The sequence below is a fragment of the Sceloporus occidentalis genome, unplaced genomic scaffold, assembly GCF_023333645.1.
Source record: "Sceloporus occidentalis isolate IW3139 unplaced genomic scaffold, rSceOcc1.0.p SCAF_6, whole genome shotgun sequence".
NCBI classification, from domain to species: Eukaryota; Metazoa; Chordata; class Lepidosauria; order Squamata; family Phrynosomatidae; genus Sceloporus; species Sceloporus occidentalis.
This window is the reverse complement of record NW_028316986.1, coordinates 133,383,854-133,402,594: the sequence shown is the minus strand read 5'-3', so window position 1 is coordinate 133,402,594 and position 18,741 is coordinate 133,383,854. Positions and strand designations below refer to the sequence as shown.

The following is an 18,741-nucleotide window of genomic DNA, read 5'->3' as shown; positions in this document are numbered from 1 at the left end:
CTAATAAATAAAAGTGTACATTTAACAAACTGATACAGGAAGTACAATATGACTATTCAGTTTGCAGGTTGAATACTCATTTCTTCTAACATAAATTGTTCAAAATAATATGCTTGTTATGTCTAAAAATGAAGAAATTATGTTTAAAAAAAGGGAGGGGGATTCCCCTAGCATGGAAGCAGAATCTGCATACAGTAGTAATGTTTTAAGCTATAAAGCAGCATTAACTGCCTCTTCTATTAAGGCATGATAGATTGTACTAAATAAACTGGAACATGCATGTTTCTTTAAAACAAAACAACCCAAAAGGGCCTTACAAAATATCTATTTAATCCATTTTTTGCAATAATTCCAGCAACAAATGGGCAACCAGAGCATGTCCTCATCTATTTCCCAATCTGCTCTAGATGATGCTCTGTATGGTAATGACCTCAGCTGCATAAAGTGTTTGCCATATTCTTTCTCAAAATGTAGTTTAAAAAAACAACATTATGAATAGCTGCACAGTTAATGAAAGGTTTTTAAAGATAGTATAGTAAATCAGACAGAATAACTAGCACCAAATACTTTGAAACAAAGGAGAATCAGTGACACTACAGTGTCTGAAAATAGATTGTGCCTAGCATAGACATACCACATTTTATCCAAGGTGTGAATGAACACTGATATTTTCCTTAAATGCCAGGTAAGCTGCATGTTTCTGTTCTGGAAGCTTCTGTCAGCCACAGTACATCTGTGTATTATATGGCGACACTCAAAACCACTTAAGAGGGATGTGAGTATAGATGGAGACGGTTCAGGACTTTATATATGTTAATTCCTTCCTAGTCTGGGACTTTTGGAAAAGACAAATGGTCTGACAATAACCAGTCACCTAGTTGGAGATACAGTGGGATCAATTCTATCTTTCCCCATCCTTTGATGAAAACTATCAAAGCTGACTGTACTGACCATTCTTTTGGCAGAGAACTTCTCAGCAGGCTATGTAGGGACACCTCTGGATAGGAGTAAGGCTAAATTAGAATTTACACACATGGTTGTTTTGTGCTACTTGCTCCTGTAATTCAACCATCTTTATAGAGAAAGTGAAATAATAATTTTAAAAAACCCTAATTATTTCCTGGAAACCACCACCACGACCACCACCATCATCATCATCATCATCATCATCACCACCACCACCACCACACCTTACAAGGCCTCAAGAGTCCTTTAAGACAGTGGTACTCAAACATTTTACCTTTGGGACTCCCCCCCTTACATCTATATGTGAACATCGCGTCCCTCCACTTGATGTAGCATATGATTTAAAATAGTGTGTATTTTAATTCTCATATTCAGGTACATGTATATTTTAATATCTGATAAGGAAATAACATCGTTCAAATTAGAACAGTTTTATTTATGTAAATTCAGTATTTAATTCAATGCATGCATAAATTTTACACATAAAAACGTTTGGGAAGAGGAAGAGGAGGAGCGATCAGGGCCTCCAAGTCTCAAGCCTCCCCCGCCTTGAGCAACTCTGTCCTGCGCCCTCCCTGGGGGTCCTGCCCCACCATTTGAGAACCACTACTTTAAGACACCAGTGTACATCCATGATATGTTCAGAAATTGTTTCACGCCTGCTTCATGCACTCTAGACATGTTTTCAATTTTGAAAACCATAGAATATGTAAAGGCCTTACACAGAGTAGCATGAATGGCAATTACAAGTTACAATTGTGCTTTAGATTTGTACTATTTTATACAAAAGGAAACGAGACAGAAATTGAGATCAGACTCCTTCTAGCCACAAGTACAAAACATGTAAGGCTAACAGTTTAATGTAAAAATTTCCATATAAAAATAATGTGCACACTGAGCCCTACAGATAGAAGTTGAGATTGTTTAACAGCAAGACAAATACAATTTGGATTCATACATGTACAGCCATCCAGTGACCAGGTAACACGTGTTAAAAATATGGGACTTGATTCAACACTTCAAAATGAAGGAAGGGACAGCTGCAATGCCCACCTCATTGCCAGCAATGGGAATGGTTACAAAAGCAAATGGAACCTTACAATGTGCAGTAAGTATATATAATTGTCTGCTTCTCATGCACATGTTGTGAGAGAGCTGGGCGGAGACATCACTGGGAAGGAAGTCTGGATTACAGGTTTATTATATATAAATTTATGGAATGTCAGAAACCTTCTCCAAAAATATAACAAGATACATTTACTTAGATCTTCCCACCATATATCTTTATAGTAAAAGTACTATTTGTAAGAAGAGATCATCCTCCAAAAGAATTGCGCAGTTCAGCTGGTAAAGCTCCAGGTCACGTTATTTGCTCTTGGAAACAATATGCTTCTAAAACTACTGGTATTTCAAAACTGCCTAGAAATAGAGCAATTTGCTGCTGGCAGGACATTGTTACAGAAATATTGTTGAAATATTACATTGACATGTAAACAGAAGCAGTACAGTAGGTGCATGCTTCAAAAGGAAAACTAGTGTTAAGGTTTTATCAATGAGCTTTAAAATGTTTTAACACTCTAAACATTTAATATTGGAAGTACATCAATATTAATGGGACAACAGCTTGATTCTATGCATGTTTACTCAAAAAAGTACCATGAACCATTATCCCAGGTGAGCAAGAACAAGATTTCAGGCTTACATTTATGTAGTGTGACTAAGACCAGGCACGTTTTTAAAATGACAGAAGAGAAAAAAAGACCTTATTTCCCAAACACAATAATAGTACAAGATGCACTGAAGAAATTCCTTGAAAATACTTTAATCTTTTGACAACTAATCTCTATATTTTACCAAGATTCTTTTCCCTTTAGAATATATAAATATATAAGCTACAGATTTCTATTTCTTTTAAAGAGAAGCACTTGTTTTGCCTGGCTGTACCATTTATCACCTCCTTGCCCTGTTAAAATTTAGAACTTACATCTGGCATAAAACTGAGTAAATATCTAAGTGTAGCAGCATAAATATTAGTTTTTGGCACAGGAGAAATTTTTAAAGTTAAGGCCCACAATGCAGGGATGATTTGAACATTGGCAGTAGTACCATTTGAGAAAGGCTTGTTCAAAAGTTAGTTTCAAAAAAATAATTTTAAGATGCCACTTTAGAATTTATCAGGCCCTTCTAGCTGGTCCTGGTATCAGTTTTATTAGCATGGATGTGTCAGCATATTTCTATGTAGGTTTGCACAGAAATTCATTAGCTATATAAATATTGCACCATCAATGTTGCTGGAATGTGTGGTAGGCAGTTTAAGAATGTTTAATATCTGTTTTAAATTAACTTGTTAATGAGTGTCAACTAAGCAGGAAATGCAATTTTATCTTGGACAGTATGTATAATATTAGTATTTAAGCATTTCAGCTCAATGTTAAAAAAGTGAAATCTACTGTACACTTTAAGACATCATACCTTTCAACTGGAAAGTTGTCCTATTAAAAATAAAATAAATGCAAGGGGCAATGGTTCTATTTCCATGCCACCAGGAGTCCCATTATATATCAATAATAACAACAACTCATTTTAACAGCAGTACCCACTATCATTGTGGGATCCAAAGTGTGCAACATCTGCTAAAGCACTGGTAAAACACCACTACAGGCAGCCACGTTCCTTACAGACTTCATCGGATCAGCTTCGCCAGACTCTTCCCTTCTTTATGCAGCAGGATTAGGGTATGCTGCAATTGCTAAAAGGGCTTCTATTTTTCTTGGTCCTTTGTTTGTTTGGCCTAAGACTGATGACATCCCCACCATTAAGCAAATTAGAATTCTGGCCAGAATGACTTCCGCCTGCTGTGTTGAAGACACCTATAGAAAATTAAAACACAGAAAAAATTGTTACATGCACACAAGCTGACCATGTTTGAGGTACAGGCACAAAGTGCTGAGCTTTTAAGGGTTTCTTTTAAAAACGAGAGTCATTCTGAAGCCTGGAGATGTCCCCTATACATTTTGACAAGAAAAATACAAGTGGAAATTAGTAGCATTACACAATTTCTCTTCATTTTGTTCACTTTTTCTTTCTTTTTCTCACTTCCTAATCAAATTATGATCTGCACGTTAAAAATCTAAAGCCGATCTGAATAAATATAAGTCACTGTCAAGCTAATTTTCAATACAAGGGCTAAACCTAAGTTAATGGATATTGGCACACATGTTTACTCATCTCCTGGCAACTAAAGCAGCACAGCCAAGATGCCTTACTTTTAGACATAATAAATAGTAAGGGCGGGGGGGGGGGGGAGGGGAGAAAAGGGTCCTTGAAAGATTTTTAAAGCATTCAAAGTCAACTGCAAAGCAGCACTATTGTCAAACTGACGATGAAATATTTTAAGGAAAGAGTGTATCTGTACAAAGGAGTTTATGGAGCTCTTTTTGCCAGATGCCAGATCTATTAACATCCTTTGTATATTTTTACCAGCATATTTACTACCAATGGAAATTAATTTCCCCCTCCACATAGGTAGGATATCATGCATTTCCCATCCACTACATAAATCTGTGTACAAACATTTAAGAGGAGTGGCCAACATGATCAGTGCTATATTGTGATGATTGGACAAAGTCATCATGACCACAAATACCTATATTACAAAAGGAAAACAGCAGAGATCTCCTGTAGTAATTTGCCAAATTAAATGTTCTGATTCATGTAATAAGGGATAGAAAAGGCTCCCTCACAGCCAACAGTGCATTTTGTGAGTAATATTGTATGAGTACAATTTATTACCGCATACATACCAATTCTGTTACTACTTGTATGAACTACTTCTGGGTCTTCAACTATTCGTTGTTTGAGTTTTTGAAGGTATTTCTCAGCCAAATACCTAAAAACTGCAGCATACAAAAAGCTAAGTTAAGGCATCAGAAAAATATCCACTACTTTCTACTGCTCAAGAATTAAAAAAGATGTTCAGCTGCCATTTCCCCATCCCTGGTCTACAGTGCCAGCCCTCTCTCTAGAGTGTAAGAAAAGACTCTTTCCTAGCCTCACCTGGAGATGCCAGGGATTGACTCTGGATGTAACCCATGTGCTAACCACTGACACACACTCTTGGCTGTCTATATCTGTTACAGTAATTAGTTTCACTAATTTGTTAATCATCTATTTTGGAATTAAATTCAGCTTGAGAAGGACAGGACTATTAGCTGTAACCGTATTTCTTCCAAGTGGAAATCTGTAGAATCACATACAGAATTCTATTCCTGTGCAGAACTCCACATGGGAAGCTCCTAATGCTAGTTTTTGGCAGGAGTCCTGCCCAAACCTCTACATGCGCTTGAACTGCACAAAAACCACAAAGAAGAAAGTTACTTTACTGAGGCTTTGCTTTCACTGAGGTGGTTAAAATGTATTTGGGATACACCCGAACCAAATGATCGTCCACCCAAACTGATTCCCTGCACATAGAAAATCAAGTGGCAAGAAGAAGCGCAAGCACTACTGGAAACAATAATTTTTTTAACAGATAATAATGCTGATCTGATTAAAAACTGGCACCTGAATAAATCACAGGTCTAGATCAGCAGCTACTTACCTTCTGTTACATTTAGGTCTTCCTTTACAGATGTTCGATAGAATCTTAATTTTAGCTTTTTTGCTAGTGCCTCTGCTTCTTCGCTATATCGAGGAAAGAAAATAAATGTTTTGGAGATTAGCTATTTTCTAACATATAGAATTTGGACTGTTTTCAGTTAATCATTTTCAGATTAACCCTAATTTAATAAAGCATATTATTGAACATTAACTCTGTAAAGGCAGTGGAAAGGGTGCTGTGGACAAATATTGCATTATATCTATTTGCTACACAAAGAGCAGAGTGACCTGAAACAGTATGAAAAATAAACCATGGTCGTAATGTTATGAAATACAGTGGGCCCTCAGTATACGGGGGGGATCTGTCCCGGACACCCCCCCCCGCATATACCAAAATCCGTGTATGCTCAAGTCCCATTTGTCCCAATGGCGGCGCACGTGCACGTGCGCCACCATTGGGACAAAAGTCCCTGGCCCCCCCACCTCTCCTCCCTCGCTTCCGTCCTCCCTTCCCTCCTCGCTTCCCTCCCTGCCTCCCTCCCTCTCTTCCCTTCCTCTTACTTACCTTGAAAGTCTCGGTGCGGCTGCTTGGCCTCTGCCACCACAGCTGCGGGACAAGCCGCCTGGCGGCGGCGGCCAAGCCTCAGCTTCCTCACTGCCGCCGTGAAAGGACATGATGGCGGTGCTGGAGGCCTCTTGGCCCCCAACAGCACTGCCACCGGGCCTTTCCCGTAGCGGCGGCGAGGAAGCAGGGCTGCTGCGCCGGAGGCCTTCAAGGCCTCCAGCGCCGGCCTCCAGCCTCCTCCATGCCTCCACGGAAGGGCCGGATACTGGTGTTGGAGGCCAAGAGGGCCCCAGCACCGACACCTGCCCCTTCTGCAGTGGTGAGGAGGTCGGGTGACGGTGCCGGAGGCCTTGAAGGCCTCTGGTGATGCTGCCCTCTGCGCCTCCTCTTTGCCGCCCCCGTACTTTTTTTTTTGAAGAGGAGGCTTCCGGCGCGGCAGCCCTGCTTCCTCGCCACCGCCGCGGGAAAGGCCCGGTGGCGGTGCTGTTGGGGGCCAAGAGGCCTCCAGCACCGCCATCGCGCCCTTTCACAGTGGCGGCAAGGAAGCCGAGGCTGGCCTCCGCCGCCACCCAGCTTGTCCCGCAGCAGCAGAGACCAAGCAGCCGCACCGAGACTTTCAAGGTAAGTAAGAGGAAGGGAAGGGAGGGAGGCAGGGAGGGAAGTGAGGAGGGAAGCGAGGGAGGAGAAGGAAGTTGTCCCTAATGGCGGCGTGCGTGCACGACCATTGGGGACAACTTCCCGTTTTGCCATCCGTGGATGCTCAAATCCGCGGATGGCAAATCCGCGTATAAGAAGGGCCGACTGTATAAGGAAGTAAACATACTTTAAACAAGTGGCTATTACTTCTTTTCCAGCCATTCAGAATTAAAACACTATTTGCATACACAAACCAAGGTAGACTAACCTCTTGGTGAAGGGGTTTAACTAACAAGCCAAGTTTAACTAACAAGCCAGTCCTCAATAAACCACTTGGAAGTATCACAATAATTTTTAGGTCCTTTTGGTCCAGGTAGGGGCAGTTGGCGTATCAACCGAAGTTGGTACCAAGCACTCCTGGCTGTCGCATTCACTTGAGATGACAATTGTAGCGACGAGTCCAGGAGTACCCAAACTGCAAGCTTTGTCCTTTAGGGGAAGTGTGACCCCGTCCAGAACTGGTTGACAAATCTTCATCCCCATACTTGAGGTACCTATTGCAAATACCTCCATTTTCTCTGGATTCAGCTTGAGTTTGTTTTCCCTCATCCAGCCCATTACTGAGTCAAGGCAGGCATCCAGAGGAGAGATGCCATCCTTAGTCACTGCAGCAGTCGGAGACATAGAGAAATAAATGTGGGTGTCATCAGCATACTGATAACACTGCACCCCATGTCTCTGGATGATCTCACCCAATGGCTTCATGTAAATGTTAAACAGCATGGGGGGTAGGATGGTGCCCTGAAGGATGCCAGATGTCAGCTCTCTTTTAGAAGAGCAGCTGTCCCCCAGCATCACCATCTGGAATCTGCCTGAGAGGTAGGAATGGAGCCACTGGAGTGCAGTGCCTCCAATACCCAACTCCCTCAACTATTCCAGAAGGATACCATGGTCAATGGTATCAAAGGCCACTGAGATGTCCAAGAGCACCAACAGGGTCACACTTCCCCTGTCGATGCCCAGACGGAGATATTGATTTCACAAACTACAGAGAAAGCACCTACTTCTTTATGCAAGAATAATCTAGCAGGTCAATTTTATTCTGAACAAGCACTGTAGGAATGTCTCCAACTTCAGATACTACTTTCTCCTTCCAGGTAGGGATTGCTTCAAAAGATTCCCTGTCAATGGTTGAAAATACAAGTACACAAGCTTGGGCTCCTGAAAGACAAAAAACACATATAAGATTAATTTCTGTTCAATTGAATTAAATTAATCAAAAGTACCAAGCATCTCAAATAGGAGAGTTTTGTGTGCTATTGGTGTTACCAGGTTCTCAGAGCCTAAAACGTAAGAAACCTACGAAGTGCCTTCATAGCTCAATTTACAGTAGTGAAAGAATTAAGCAATTATGGAAAAGTATGCACTACCTGGTGAGAAGGCTTCAAATTGTCTATTTATTTTAAAATAGCAACAGCCCTTTACTTTCAAAGGTTCATGCCAATGCACTGTATGTAGGATTACCATATTATGTAAAAGTTGTGCCTTTGCATTTTACATTTCCAAGTCTGGATATGTTTTTATCATATGAACATATACAAAATACACATTAAAAGCAGCTTGGAAAACTACAGAAAATACATATAGCAATCATTTGCTTCCATCAACTGCAGACCACATCCTCTACATTACTCATATGATTAAAAAAACAAACAAATATGGACTTTGATTGTCACACCATAATGAAAAGACTTTCAGTCTTTACACATAATTCAAGTATTGAGGCTACACAGTAAAACAGGATCTTGCATTTCAGAATCAATGCTTAATTTCTTTATAGTGCAGTTTAAAGCCAAACATGTAATGAGTGTCTTATTGGAATACCTGAAGCTGAACAATGAATAGCAGTGCCTGGTTTTATAAAAGCTGGCTACTTGTGACATCCTAGCCTGTTGCTCCCAGTGAATGAAAAATAATTTCAGACTGGTAAGTATCATACTAGAGTTCTGGGTAAGCACTCTTGTACTAAGAACAGTAAGAAACCATATGTATCTAATGTAAGCTAATATCCTAGGCCTTAACTGAAGTTCTTACAAAGCAGGATTGTAAGAAATACTTGCAAAGTCACACTTTAAAAAGCTGGTATGTCAGTATATTAATTATTTTCTATTTTGTTGGATGTAATGTCAGTTAAATAAGAGGGTTCACCATATAGCTTTAGTTTTTAAGCCAGTACAAAAACTCCATTACAAATCCTGGATATGATTTTACAATAGCATCTGGAACAATGGAAGATAGGCAACAAGGCAATATATTACATTTTACATCTGTTAGGTTTATTGGCTACTTTTTCTGAGCCTTTGCTTTAATAGGAATTCCATGGTAATTCTTCTTATTGCAGTTCCTTAACTTATAGCACAAATAGGCTAGTGACTGGGAGCAGAGGCCAACCCCCCCACCCCCACCGCAGGATGTACCAATGCATCAGTGACACACCAGAAGTGGCATCATATCATTTCCAGTCTCTATTCTGGCCAGTTTGAAGCCAAGTTGGGGGGCGGGGGGAGGGGTGTAGGAATTTAAAATGAAGTAAAATGATGTATCTTGTGATTTTGAAGTGTTTGAAGTTTGGGTAAAATATTGCCTGAAAATCGTGCAATTATATTAATATTTTTCAGGGCATCTGGGGGCTTTGGGGAAATGCCCAGAGACTTAAAGGGCCACAACAGTGGGGTCAGGGATAATATGTGGCCCATGATTTGCACTTTTTCCACCCATTTTACTCCTTTCTGCTCTGGCCAGACTCTAATAAAAGTTATAGGCACAGGTGGACAAGAACCAGGCAAAAAGCAGATGGTTTCTCCAAAGTTCCTACTTCAGCCATCTGCACAGTTGATGTTGTAAACAGATTTTCTGTTTAAATGTTACACTGAAAAATGTATTGTCTCTTCAGTGCCTGGTGGAAGCTTTCAGCAATTTTCTACATTTTCTACTCCAGCCTTAGGGAATTCCTAAAAATGCACCAGACTGCTAACATGATTTCTATTGGAGTTTAAGAGCCACTGGTGGCATTATCTGCTTTTCCTTGGCATGTCTGCTGTCATTACTGACAAGGCAACAATGTTCTTAGAATCATTAAAACAGATCAAGATTCTCTCCAAACCAGAAATTGAATGGCAAACTTTCTTCTAGTAAGTGACCCACTGTCATGCTTCTAGAAATCTGTACCAAACTTCTGCTAATCTCCAAAACAGGAAACAATTATTATCTGTCCCACACTATCATCAAAAAGCACCCTGTCAGGAAACAAGAAACTGTTCATTACCAGACTATTTCACCTCTCTGGAGAAATCTGTTTAGTCAGCAGTTTCACCGTGGAAGGTGAGGAAAAATAAATAGGTACCCAACCTGCCAGATATCAGTGCTGACAGTACTACCACCATGAAGACAATTTCAAATATTTTGGTCCCCAAAACACACATGTTCAGTGTAATTTGCTAATTTGTTATGACAACTGGCTCAGTCACTTAAAGGGATTACATGCTTAGCAGCTCAAGACAGCAGCTACAGAGACAGAGGAACTCTTCAAAGGACTAGGGACTTCAAAGGACCTTGTATGTTAAGAAGGTGCAGGCTTCCAGGTGGAAATAACTGCCATGTGCACTGCATTGTTGGACTCACCTGGACACTAAAAGATGTACTAAGGTTGTTAGCAATAAAATGGTAAGCTGGTGTGTACGTGCATGTGTGCATGTGCCTTCAAGTCACCTGTCAACTTGTGACGACCACATGAATTTCATAGGCCAGGGCTTTCCTAGGCAAGGAATACTCAGAGGTGGTTTAGCCAGTCATTCTTCTGAAATGGAAGTGCCAGCACCTGGTATTCACTGGCAGACTCCCATCCAACTACTAACCAGACAGAACCTGGGGCCTTTAGGGTATTTACTATACATGAAAACAAACTGACACAATCCGTTTGCAAAAGTTTGGGTACAATATGTTTTTTATAGGCAGAATACTTCCTTGAAGAAGATGATTCTGTTTCATAGCATTAGTATGTTGTAAAAGGTTAATTTTGGGGGAACAATAAGTATGTTTATAATTTAAGTATTTTCCTCAGTGGCAGATAAGAATGAACAGAATGCAACTGTGAATGTATCTTTAATAGTAAGAAAAAAGTATTAATCTAACTAAGGCAAATACAAAAATGTTAATTTAAATGTACTTGCTTTCTGGAGAACCTCTGCTGTTGACATTAACAAACATTAGAACAGCCTAGTAGTATTTACACAATTACATAATAATTCTACCCACCTCTGTAATATGCTTTAGTAATAGCATCAAATTCTTCTTGACCTGCTGTGTCCCAGAGCATCAGTCGGACATCTTCACCATTGACTCTAAAAATAAATGTAAATAAATGTTTATAATAAATATATAAACTTCCAGCATTATTAATGAGCTGGAACATTAAAGCAATCATTATCTACATCTAAGATGGGTTTTTTTTATTGGACATCATCTCTCACCAGCCCCAGATAGAACAGCCAATGTTGAAAGATGATGGGAGCGACAGTTCAACAACTGGGAAACACACATTCCCTAACCTTATTCAACCTGGCATCCTCCAGTGCTGTTAGACTATAGCTTCCATCATCTGGTGGGTACTGACTAAGAGAAGGCTGTATTAAAGCATATTATTAAACAAAGAAAAGGAAATATGGATATAGAGGTAGTGCTTGAAATAGATAGGGATGCCATCCCACTTCTTTTCAGGAAGTCCTAACCCATCCCACTTCTTTTCAATGGGTTGTGTGGAATGGTATTGCCACCTCATAAAATATGGGGCAACCAAGTTTCTCCACTGATTCCTATCCACTTCAGCTCCATCTTCAGAGGTGATCCTGAGGAATGAGAAATCCTCCACAACACAAAGGAATATGAAGTAGAGAGCAAAAATCAGATACCTTAACCTGAGGAAGGTGAACTGAAGGGCTGTTCACTAAGACAAAATGTCAATGAATGTAGCCAAACTGACTGATGTAAATCCATTGTTATCCCACTCTTTAGCATAAGTTCCCTTAGAATACCTAGAAAAAAATCAAAGGTTTTCTCCCATCCCTTTTGTCCTCACAAAAAGACCTGTGAAGTAGGTTAGATAAGAATGACTGTACAATGGTCACTCAGTGGTTTTACAACTGAATGTAGATTTGAACCTAGGTCACCTGGGTCAAAATCCAACACTTTAACCACTGAATCATACTGGATCTTATTTTATTTAGTTTAGTGAGAAATTAAAGCACTCTACTTCCTTTAGAGTTTAATACAACTACTCTATGGCAGAGAATTAAGTTGAATAGAACTTTAAATTCCAGCTTACTTTTATTAGAATATACAAGTTGTCTATATAAATTGTTCCTTCTTTTTCCTTCATTCCCAGTCATCTTGCCACTACTGGAAAAGCAGATTTCCCTTCATATACAGAGCATGAGCATTTTTACATGTATTGTTCAAATACGTGAATCTGACACTTCTGTAGAAAGACTGCAGACTACAATTTGCATATGAATGCCTCACTTTTACTTCCAAGAAAAAAAGAACAGTGTCACAACAGTTTCTTGTGGACACATTAGTTCAGCACTTACAAAAACATTAAACATACTAAATTAAAAATATGTATACACATCAATAAAAAAAATAGCAAGGAGGAGTTGTGTTCTCAACTGTTAAAATACATACTGCATTTCTCTTTCCAGGAAATCAACTCCAATAGTTTTCTTGTAGTCTTTTGTAAAAATCCCTTTGCAATATCTCTGGATCATACTGGATTTCCCAACAGCTCCATTTCCAACCACTACCACCTTGATGGCCACTTCCATATCTTCCTCCAACATCTTGGCAAGTCACAGAAGGCTGCCGCTACTTCAGAATCTTAATTCAGATCTTCCTGATGATGGAACTAAAATGGAGGGAGACAGAATTATTAGCAATTTGTTTGTGATCAAAGAGAGAGACGTGCGCTAGGATTCTTGATTATTTTGACATTAGCAGTGTACAAAGCTCTACACAAAAGCAAAACAATAAAACAACCATGCCAAAGACGTTTTGACTTCTAGTCTTTCCACAGACATTCAACATGCACAATATGCACTACACCATTTACAGTACATGGCATGTTAATGCGTTGTTGTCTTCCACAGGCCACTCCCAAGCAGACAATATGTCTTAGCACTGGGACTTTGGCACAAAGCTGTAGCAGCAGTTATTAGTATTAGTGTGGGGAAGAGAAACTTCTGTGGCCTAAAATAAATCTTGGGGTCTTCTCTCCCCTGAGGGCATCCTAGGACAATGAACCAGTACATGGGAAAGGAGACAGGAAATGTCATAACGCTGGCTGAAGACCTGGCACTTTGGACAGGGACCTACCGATGTTAGGAAGGCATCCACAGCCGTCATGTCATCCTGTCCAAGGAGGGAATATACAACCCTCCCCATTATTGACAGTAAGAACAGGTCAGCAGTGGAACCAATTGCCTGGAGAAGTAGTGGGGGTCCCCTTCTCTGGATATCTTCAAAAGGAAGATGGAGAGCTACCTGCTGGGGATGCCTTAGCTAGAGACCCTGTATTGGATAAGGGTTGGATTTGATGGTTCATGAGGCCTCTTCCAACTCTATCTCTGATTCTGGTTGAGCATAAAGATTCCCTGGGCCGTTGTGTAGCAATACTGGAGGTATTAAAAATCATTAGAAGTTCTGCCATGTGTCTGAAGGAAACAGAAACCTCCCGTTAGCCAGCATTTACACACCATCTTTACGAGTTACGCTTTGTGTGATACTAGTCAATATTTATGAGAGGACTTTAAAACCTTTCAAATTCATTGTTGTACTTCTTTATTAATTTTATTTCCCATGTTTATAATAAAAAATAGTGCTCACAGATAAAATAAATTTAACATAATTAAGACATTAAACAATTATTAAAAACAGAACTAAAATTACACCAAGAAAAAGTGAACAGCAGCTAAAATCTACTTAAAAAACAAGTCATCTTAAAAGCCTATCTGAACAAAAATATCTGTACCTGACAGCTGAAGGGGAAAAGAGATGGAGTAATTCCACTCATGCCAAGTCACAGCTAGAAAAATACTTAATACTTACCAATACATTCCAGTGTTGAGTTAATCCTATAAATCTAGTATCCTACCCTCCCACGGCCACTGTGCAAAAGCAAAACAAAAATCTAATAATCAAAAAAGAATTGAGGTCCTTCCTAAATCATACTTCCTTTGGCTGCCTGAAGAAACTGACTCAAATGTCATAACTCACTCCTTACATAATCTGAATAGCAGTTCTGAGGGCTGGTCATAGGAGAAAGTTTGCTAAGTCAGTAATGGTTCCAGCCTCAATTTTGTGTCTCTGTGTTGTGTGTGCCTTCAATTGCCTGTTGACTTATGCCATCTCCATGAATTTCATAGGGTTTTCTTAGGCAAGGAATACTCAGAGGTGGTGTTGCCAGTTCCTTCCTCTGAAATATAGCTTACAGCACCTGGTATTTGTTGAAGGGCTCCCAACCAAGTACTAAGCAGGGCCGACTTTGCTTAGCTTCCGAGAACAAATGGGATCTGGTGCCTTTAGCATACTTAGGTGTTTTAAGAATAACTAAAGGCCATATTCCCATGACAGCCCCTTCCACATTGTGGCTTTGGGTTGCCATAATTGTCCACTAAAACCTGGGATAAAATGTAGGACAAAATCTAGACCAAACTGTAGGACAACTGCAGGACAAAACTCAGCCCAAAATGTAGGACATTTAAGGTCTTCCATTTTTCTTAACTGTCCCACATTTTGGGCTGAGTTTTGTCCTGCAGTTGTCCTACAGTTTGGTCTAGATTTTGTTCCACATTTTGTCCTAGGTTTTAGTGGAAAATTATGGCAACCGCACTTCCACACAATGCTGTTGAGTTCTCAGTATAGTGCAACAGGTACATAAGGTTGTCAAACAAACACAGACCATTCCTTACACCATGCATCTGTGTGAAGCCCCCATATTAGCACCAAGAATGTGCAATGTGGATACCATGACTTTCCATATGATATAGGGCACAGTATAGTAAAGGTGCAAGCCAGTGTGGTATAACGGTTTGAGTGTTGGACTATGACTCTGAAGACCAGGGTTTGAATCCCAACTCAATCATGGAAATGCACTGGGTAACCTTGGGCAAACCACACTCTCAGCCTCAGAGGATGGCAATGGCAAACCCCCTCTGAATAAATCTTGCTGAGAAAACCCCATGATAGGTTTGTCTTAGGGTTGCCACAGGTCGGAAACAACTTGAATAGAAGTGATCCTATCATGGAGTTTTCTTGGCACATTTTTTTCAGATGAGGTTTGCCATTGCCTTCTCCTGAGGTTGAGAGTGTGTGACTTTCCCAAGGTCACTCAGTGGGTTTCATGACCAAGTCGGGAATCGAACCCAGAATCACAGTCCAACACTCAGATCACTACGTCACACTGGAGCCAAGTCACAGGTAGCATACTGTACAGGTGAAAAGTACACCATTTTTATCAATACATTGGTAAAGATTTCTCAGTACAGTGGTCCCTTCACATTCGCTGGAGTGAGGGATGAAGGACCCCTGTGAATGTTGAAAAACCGTGAATAAAAAAACACTTCTTTTTACCCGAGATAATACCTCCTTGGGAACCTGCAGGACCTCCAGTGCAACTCCATGGTCAACATCTGCCAGAAGAAATTGGCAGCATGAGCTTTTGTAGCCTTCAGTCTACTTCCTCAGATGCATTTGGTGGAGTGGAAGTCAGGCACAGACGTGTATATATATATATATATATATGCCACTGGTATGTGAGGATGTCAGTTCAAATTACAAATCTTTTGTGTATGGAAATGAAGTTGCAAAATTCCTATGCCTTTGTGCGCTAACGACCATCTAAAACTGGACCTGCAACTTCATCTCCATACACAAAGGATTTGTAATTTGAATTGACATACCAATGGCACATATATATCTGTGCCTGGCTTCCAGCCAAATGCATCTGAGGAAGTAGACTCAAGTCTATGAAAGCTCATGCTGCCAATTTCTTTCTTTCAGTTAGTCTCAAAGGCGCGACAAGATCTCTCTGCATACTGATTCTACAGACTAATACGGCTATATATTTGAAATCTGCCAGAAGTTGATCACAGAATCAAGTTGGAGGGCCTACAAATGCCTAGAGCAGGGGTTCCCAACCTTTTTGACTCACAGAGCCCTTATTTCTATGGCAGAGCCCCTAAGAGGCCTACCCTATGTCTTACAGGTTAATGGTGTTTAGGAATATATATAAGAATATATTCTTATTCTTTCATTTCATTCAATTTTTATTTCTTTCATTTTCCTGGAGTGGTTGCAGAGCACCTGGGAAGTGCATGCAGTGCCCTAAGGGCCCCATGGAGGTTGGGAACCGCTGTTTTCTCTATCTAGGTTCTCCAGCACAATTCTATGGTCAACTTCTGGCAGAGTTGCGCTGGAGGAGGGCCTAGATTCCAAGAGAGAACATGTTAATCAAACCCACCAAACTCATGTGGAGAGCCAACTGTATTAGAATATACCCTTAAGGTTTCTAGTCCAACACCTCCACCTAAGATTTCCTAAGCTCTGGCCTAATATTCTCTCAGCAAAAGCTCCAAATGACCCAGGGGAGCAATGTTTACATCTGACTGGAGAAACAGGCCTGGGGCAATGAAGACAAGGATGTCTCTGAGCATGTACTGAGTGCCCTTTCACCCCACCAATCACCCTAGGGATAAGTAAAAGTATATGAAACTCAAGCCAGCAGGACATAGTGGTTTGAGCACTGGGCTATGGCTGGAGACCAGGGTTCGAATCCCTGCTCAGCCATGAAACCCACTGGGTGGCCATGGGCCAGTCACACTCTCTCAGCCTCAGGAGATGGCAATGGCAAAACCCCCTCTGAACAAACCTTGCCAAGAAAACCCCTAAGTAAAAAATGACTTGGAGGCACACAAAATGTATGTCTTTCTCTCTCTCTGTATGTGTTTCTATATAAGTGTATATGTGTGTGTTCATGCATATATAGGTGTGTATGCATATATGTGTGCATATATATATATATATATATATATATGATTGTGTTTTTATTGGAGTAGTAAGATCTATTTGGTTGTTGACCAGTAATTGTGTTTATATATGTGTGTATGTGTATAAGTATGTGTTCATGTGTGTGTGTGTACTGTGTGTGTGCATATATGTATGTGTGTGTGTATATATATATATATATATATACACATGATTGTGTGTACTATACATGTGTGTGTGTGTGTGTGTGTGTGTGAGGGCCATCCTAGCCTAGTGTTGTGAGGGCTGGGCTGTGTCTCTGGAGTCCGGGGCTGGAGTCCCTGCTGAGCCATGGAGACCCACAGAGACAGGGTGACACTCTCTCAGCCTCGGCCTCAGCCTCAGCCTCAGGGAAGGCAATGGCAAAGCCCTCCCTGGGCAGATGTGGCCAAGTGGCCAGGTCTGAAAGGGCTCTGAACGGAGGCTGCAGAATAAGTGAGCCAGGCAGGCAGGGATGGAGGGCCCCTCTCCCGACCCCGGCAACAAGGGCACCTCTTTGCCCCAAACACCCTCCCTCTGCCCAGCCTTACCCTCCTGCAGCAGGGGCTCCGGGGAAGCAGAGCCGCCCCTAGCAGCGCCCACTCCCCGCCAGCGCCAGCGCCACCGCCGCCGGCTCCCCTCCTCTTCCCTCAGCAGCAGCAGCAGCAGCCTCTCCTCCTCTCTCCCCGCTTCACCTCTGGCTCCGGAAACCCCGCCTCAGAAAGAAAGAAGAAGGGAGGGAGGCTTCCTGGCTGGTGGCCTGTCTCCTCCTCCTCCTCCTCAGGGAAAGAGCCGCCAAGGCCCCCCGAGTCCCCGCGCCATTTGCAGTTCCTCGCCCTCTCCCTCCCTCCCTCCCTCCTTCTCTCTCTCGAGGAGGAAGGAAGGAAGGAAGGAAGGAAGGAAGGAAGGAAGACCCGGGTCATGGACAGGGATGCCCCTCAGCAACAGACGCGTGTCAGGACGAGGGCCCTCCCTCACTCCCTCACTCCCTTCCTACTTCCCTTCCTTTCTCCCTTCCCTCTTTAATTCTTTCCTCCCTCTCTTCTTTCCCCCTTTCCTTCCTTTCTCCCTTCCTTCTTTCGTTCTTTCCCTCCCTCCTTCCTTCCTTCTTTCCTTCCTTCTTTCCTTTCTTCATTTCTCCCTTCCTTCCTTCATTCCTTCCTTCATTCATTCTTTCCTTCCTTTCCTCGCTCTCTCCCTTCTTCCCCCTTTCCTTCCTTCCTCCCTCCCTTCCTTCCTTCATTCTTTCCTTCCTTTCCTCCCTCTCTCCCTCCCTTCCTTCCTTCCTTCCTTCCTCCCCTCCTTCCTTCTGCTGGATTCTCCACAGACACCTCTCACTGAGATGCCTCTGTTTGTGTGTGTGCGCTGTGGAAATGAAGCAGTTCGACACCACTTTAACTGCCATGGCTCCATCCCACAGGAGCCTGGGATTTGTAGTTTGGGGAGGCGCTATGGCTTTTCTGTCAGAGTGAGCTCTAGTGCCTCAACCAGGCATCCCCCCCCCCAGGGCCTGTCCTCCATTTTGAGCCTGGCAGGTTTGTCTTAGGATTGCCATAAGTCAGAAACGAGTTGAAAGCACACAACAATTACAAGAACAACTCACAAAACTACACATCCCATCCCAGGAGTCCGTAGGATGGAGCCATGGCAGTTAAAGCAGAGCCAAGCTGCGTTGTTTCTACAGTGTAGATGCTCCCTGGGGCTCAAAGCAGAGGACAGCCCAGAGACCGACCAGAGTCTTGTACAGATTTTGTTGTAGTTGTGTGCCTTCAAGTCATTTCAGTCTCATGGTGACCCTATCAGGGGGTTTTCTTGGCAAGATTTGTCCAGAGGAGCTTAGCCATTGCCTTCCCCTGAGGAGG

General features: G+C 41.7%; 1 protein-coding gene across 2 annotated transcripts; it reads right to left on the bottom strand.

Moving 5' to 3' along the window:
• Positions 1–1,456: 1,456 nt before the first annotated feature.
• On the bottom strand, positions 1,457–17,613 carry LOC149311408 (ras-related protein Rab-23). 2 transcript variants are annotated; one of them, XM_089528566.1, is made up of 7 exons: positions 17,431–17,613; positions 12,506–12,725; positions 11,081–11,166; positions 7,831–7,987; positions 5,567–5,649; positions 4,770–4,862; positions 1,457–3,836 (listed from the first exon to the last, which is right to left on the bottom strand). In XM_089528566.1, exons 2-7 carry the CDS (start codon positions 12,658–12,660, stop codon positions 3,697–3,699), a joined length of 714 nt encoding a protein of 237 aa, XP_089384692.1. In that variant the 5' UTR covers positions 12,661–12,725; positions 17,431–17,613; the 3' UTR covers positions 1,457–3,696. The 2 variants fall into 2 exon arrangements, with proteins under 2 accessions (XP_089384692.1, XP_089384693.1); XM_089528567.1 differs by lacking the exon at positions 17,431–17,613 and adding an exon at positions 13,925–14,064.
• Between the last annotated feature and the right edge of the window lie 1,128 nt (positions 17,614–18,741).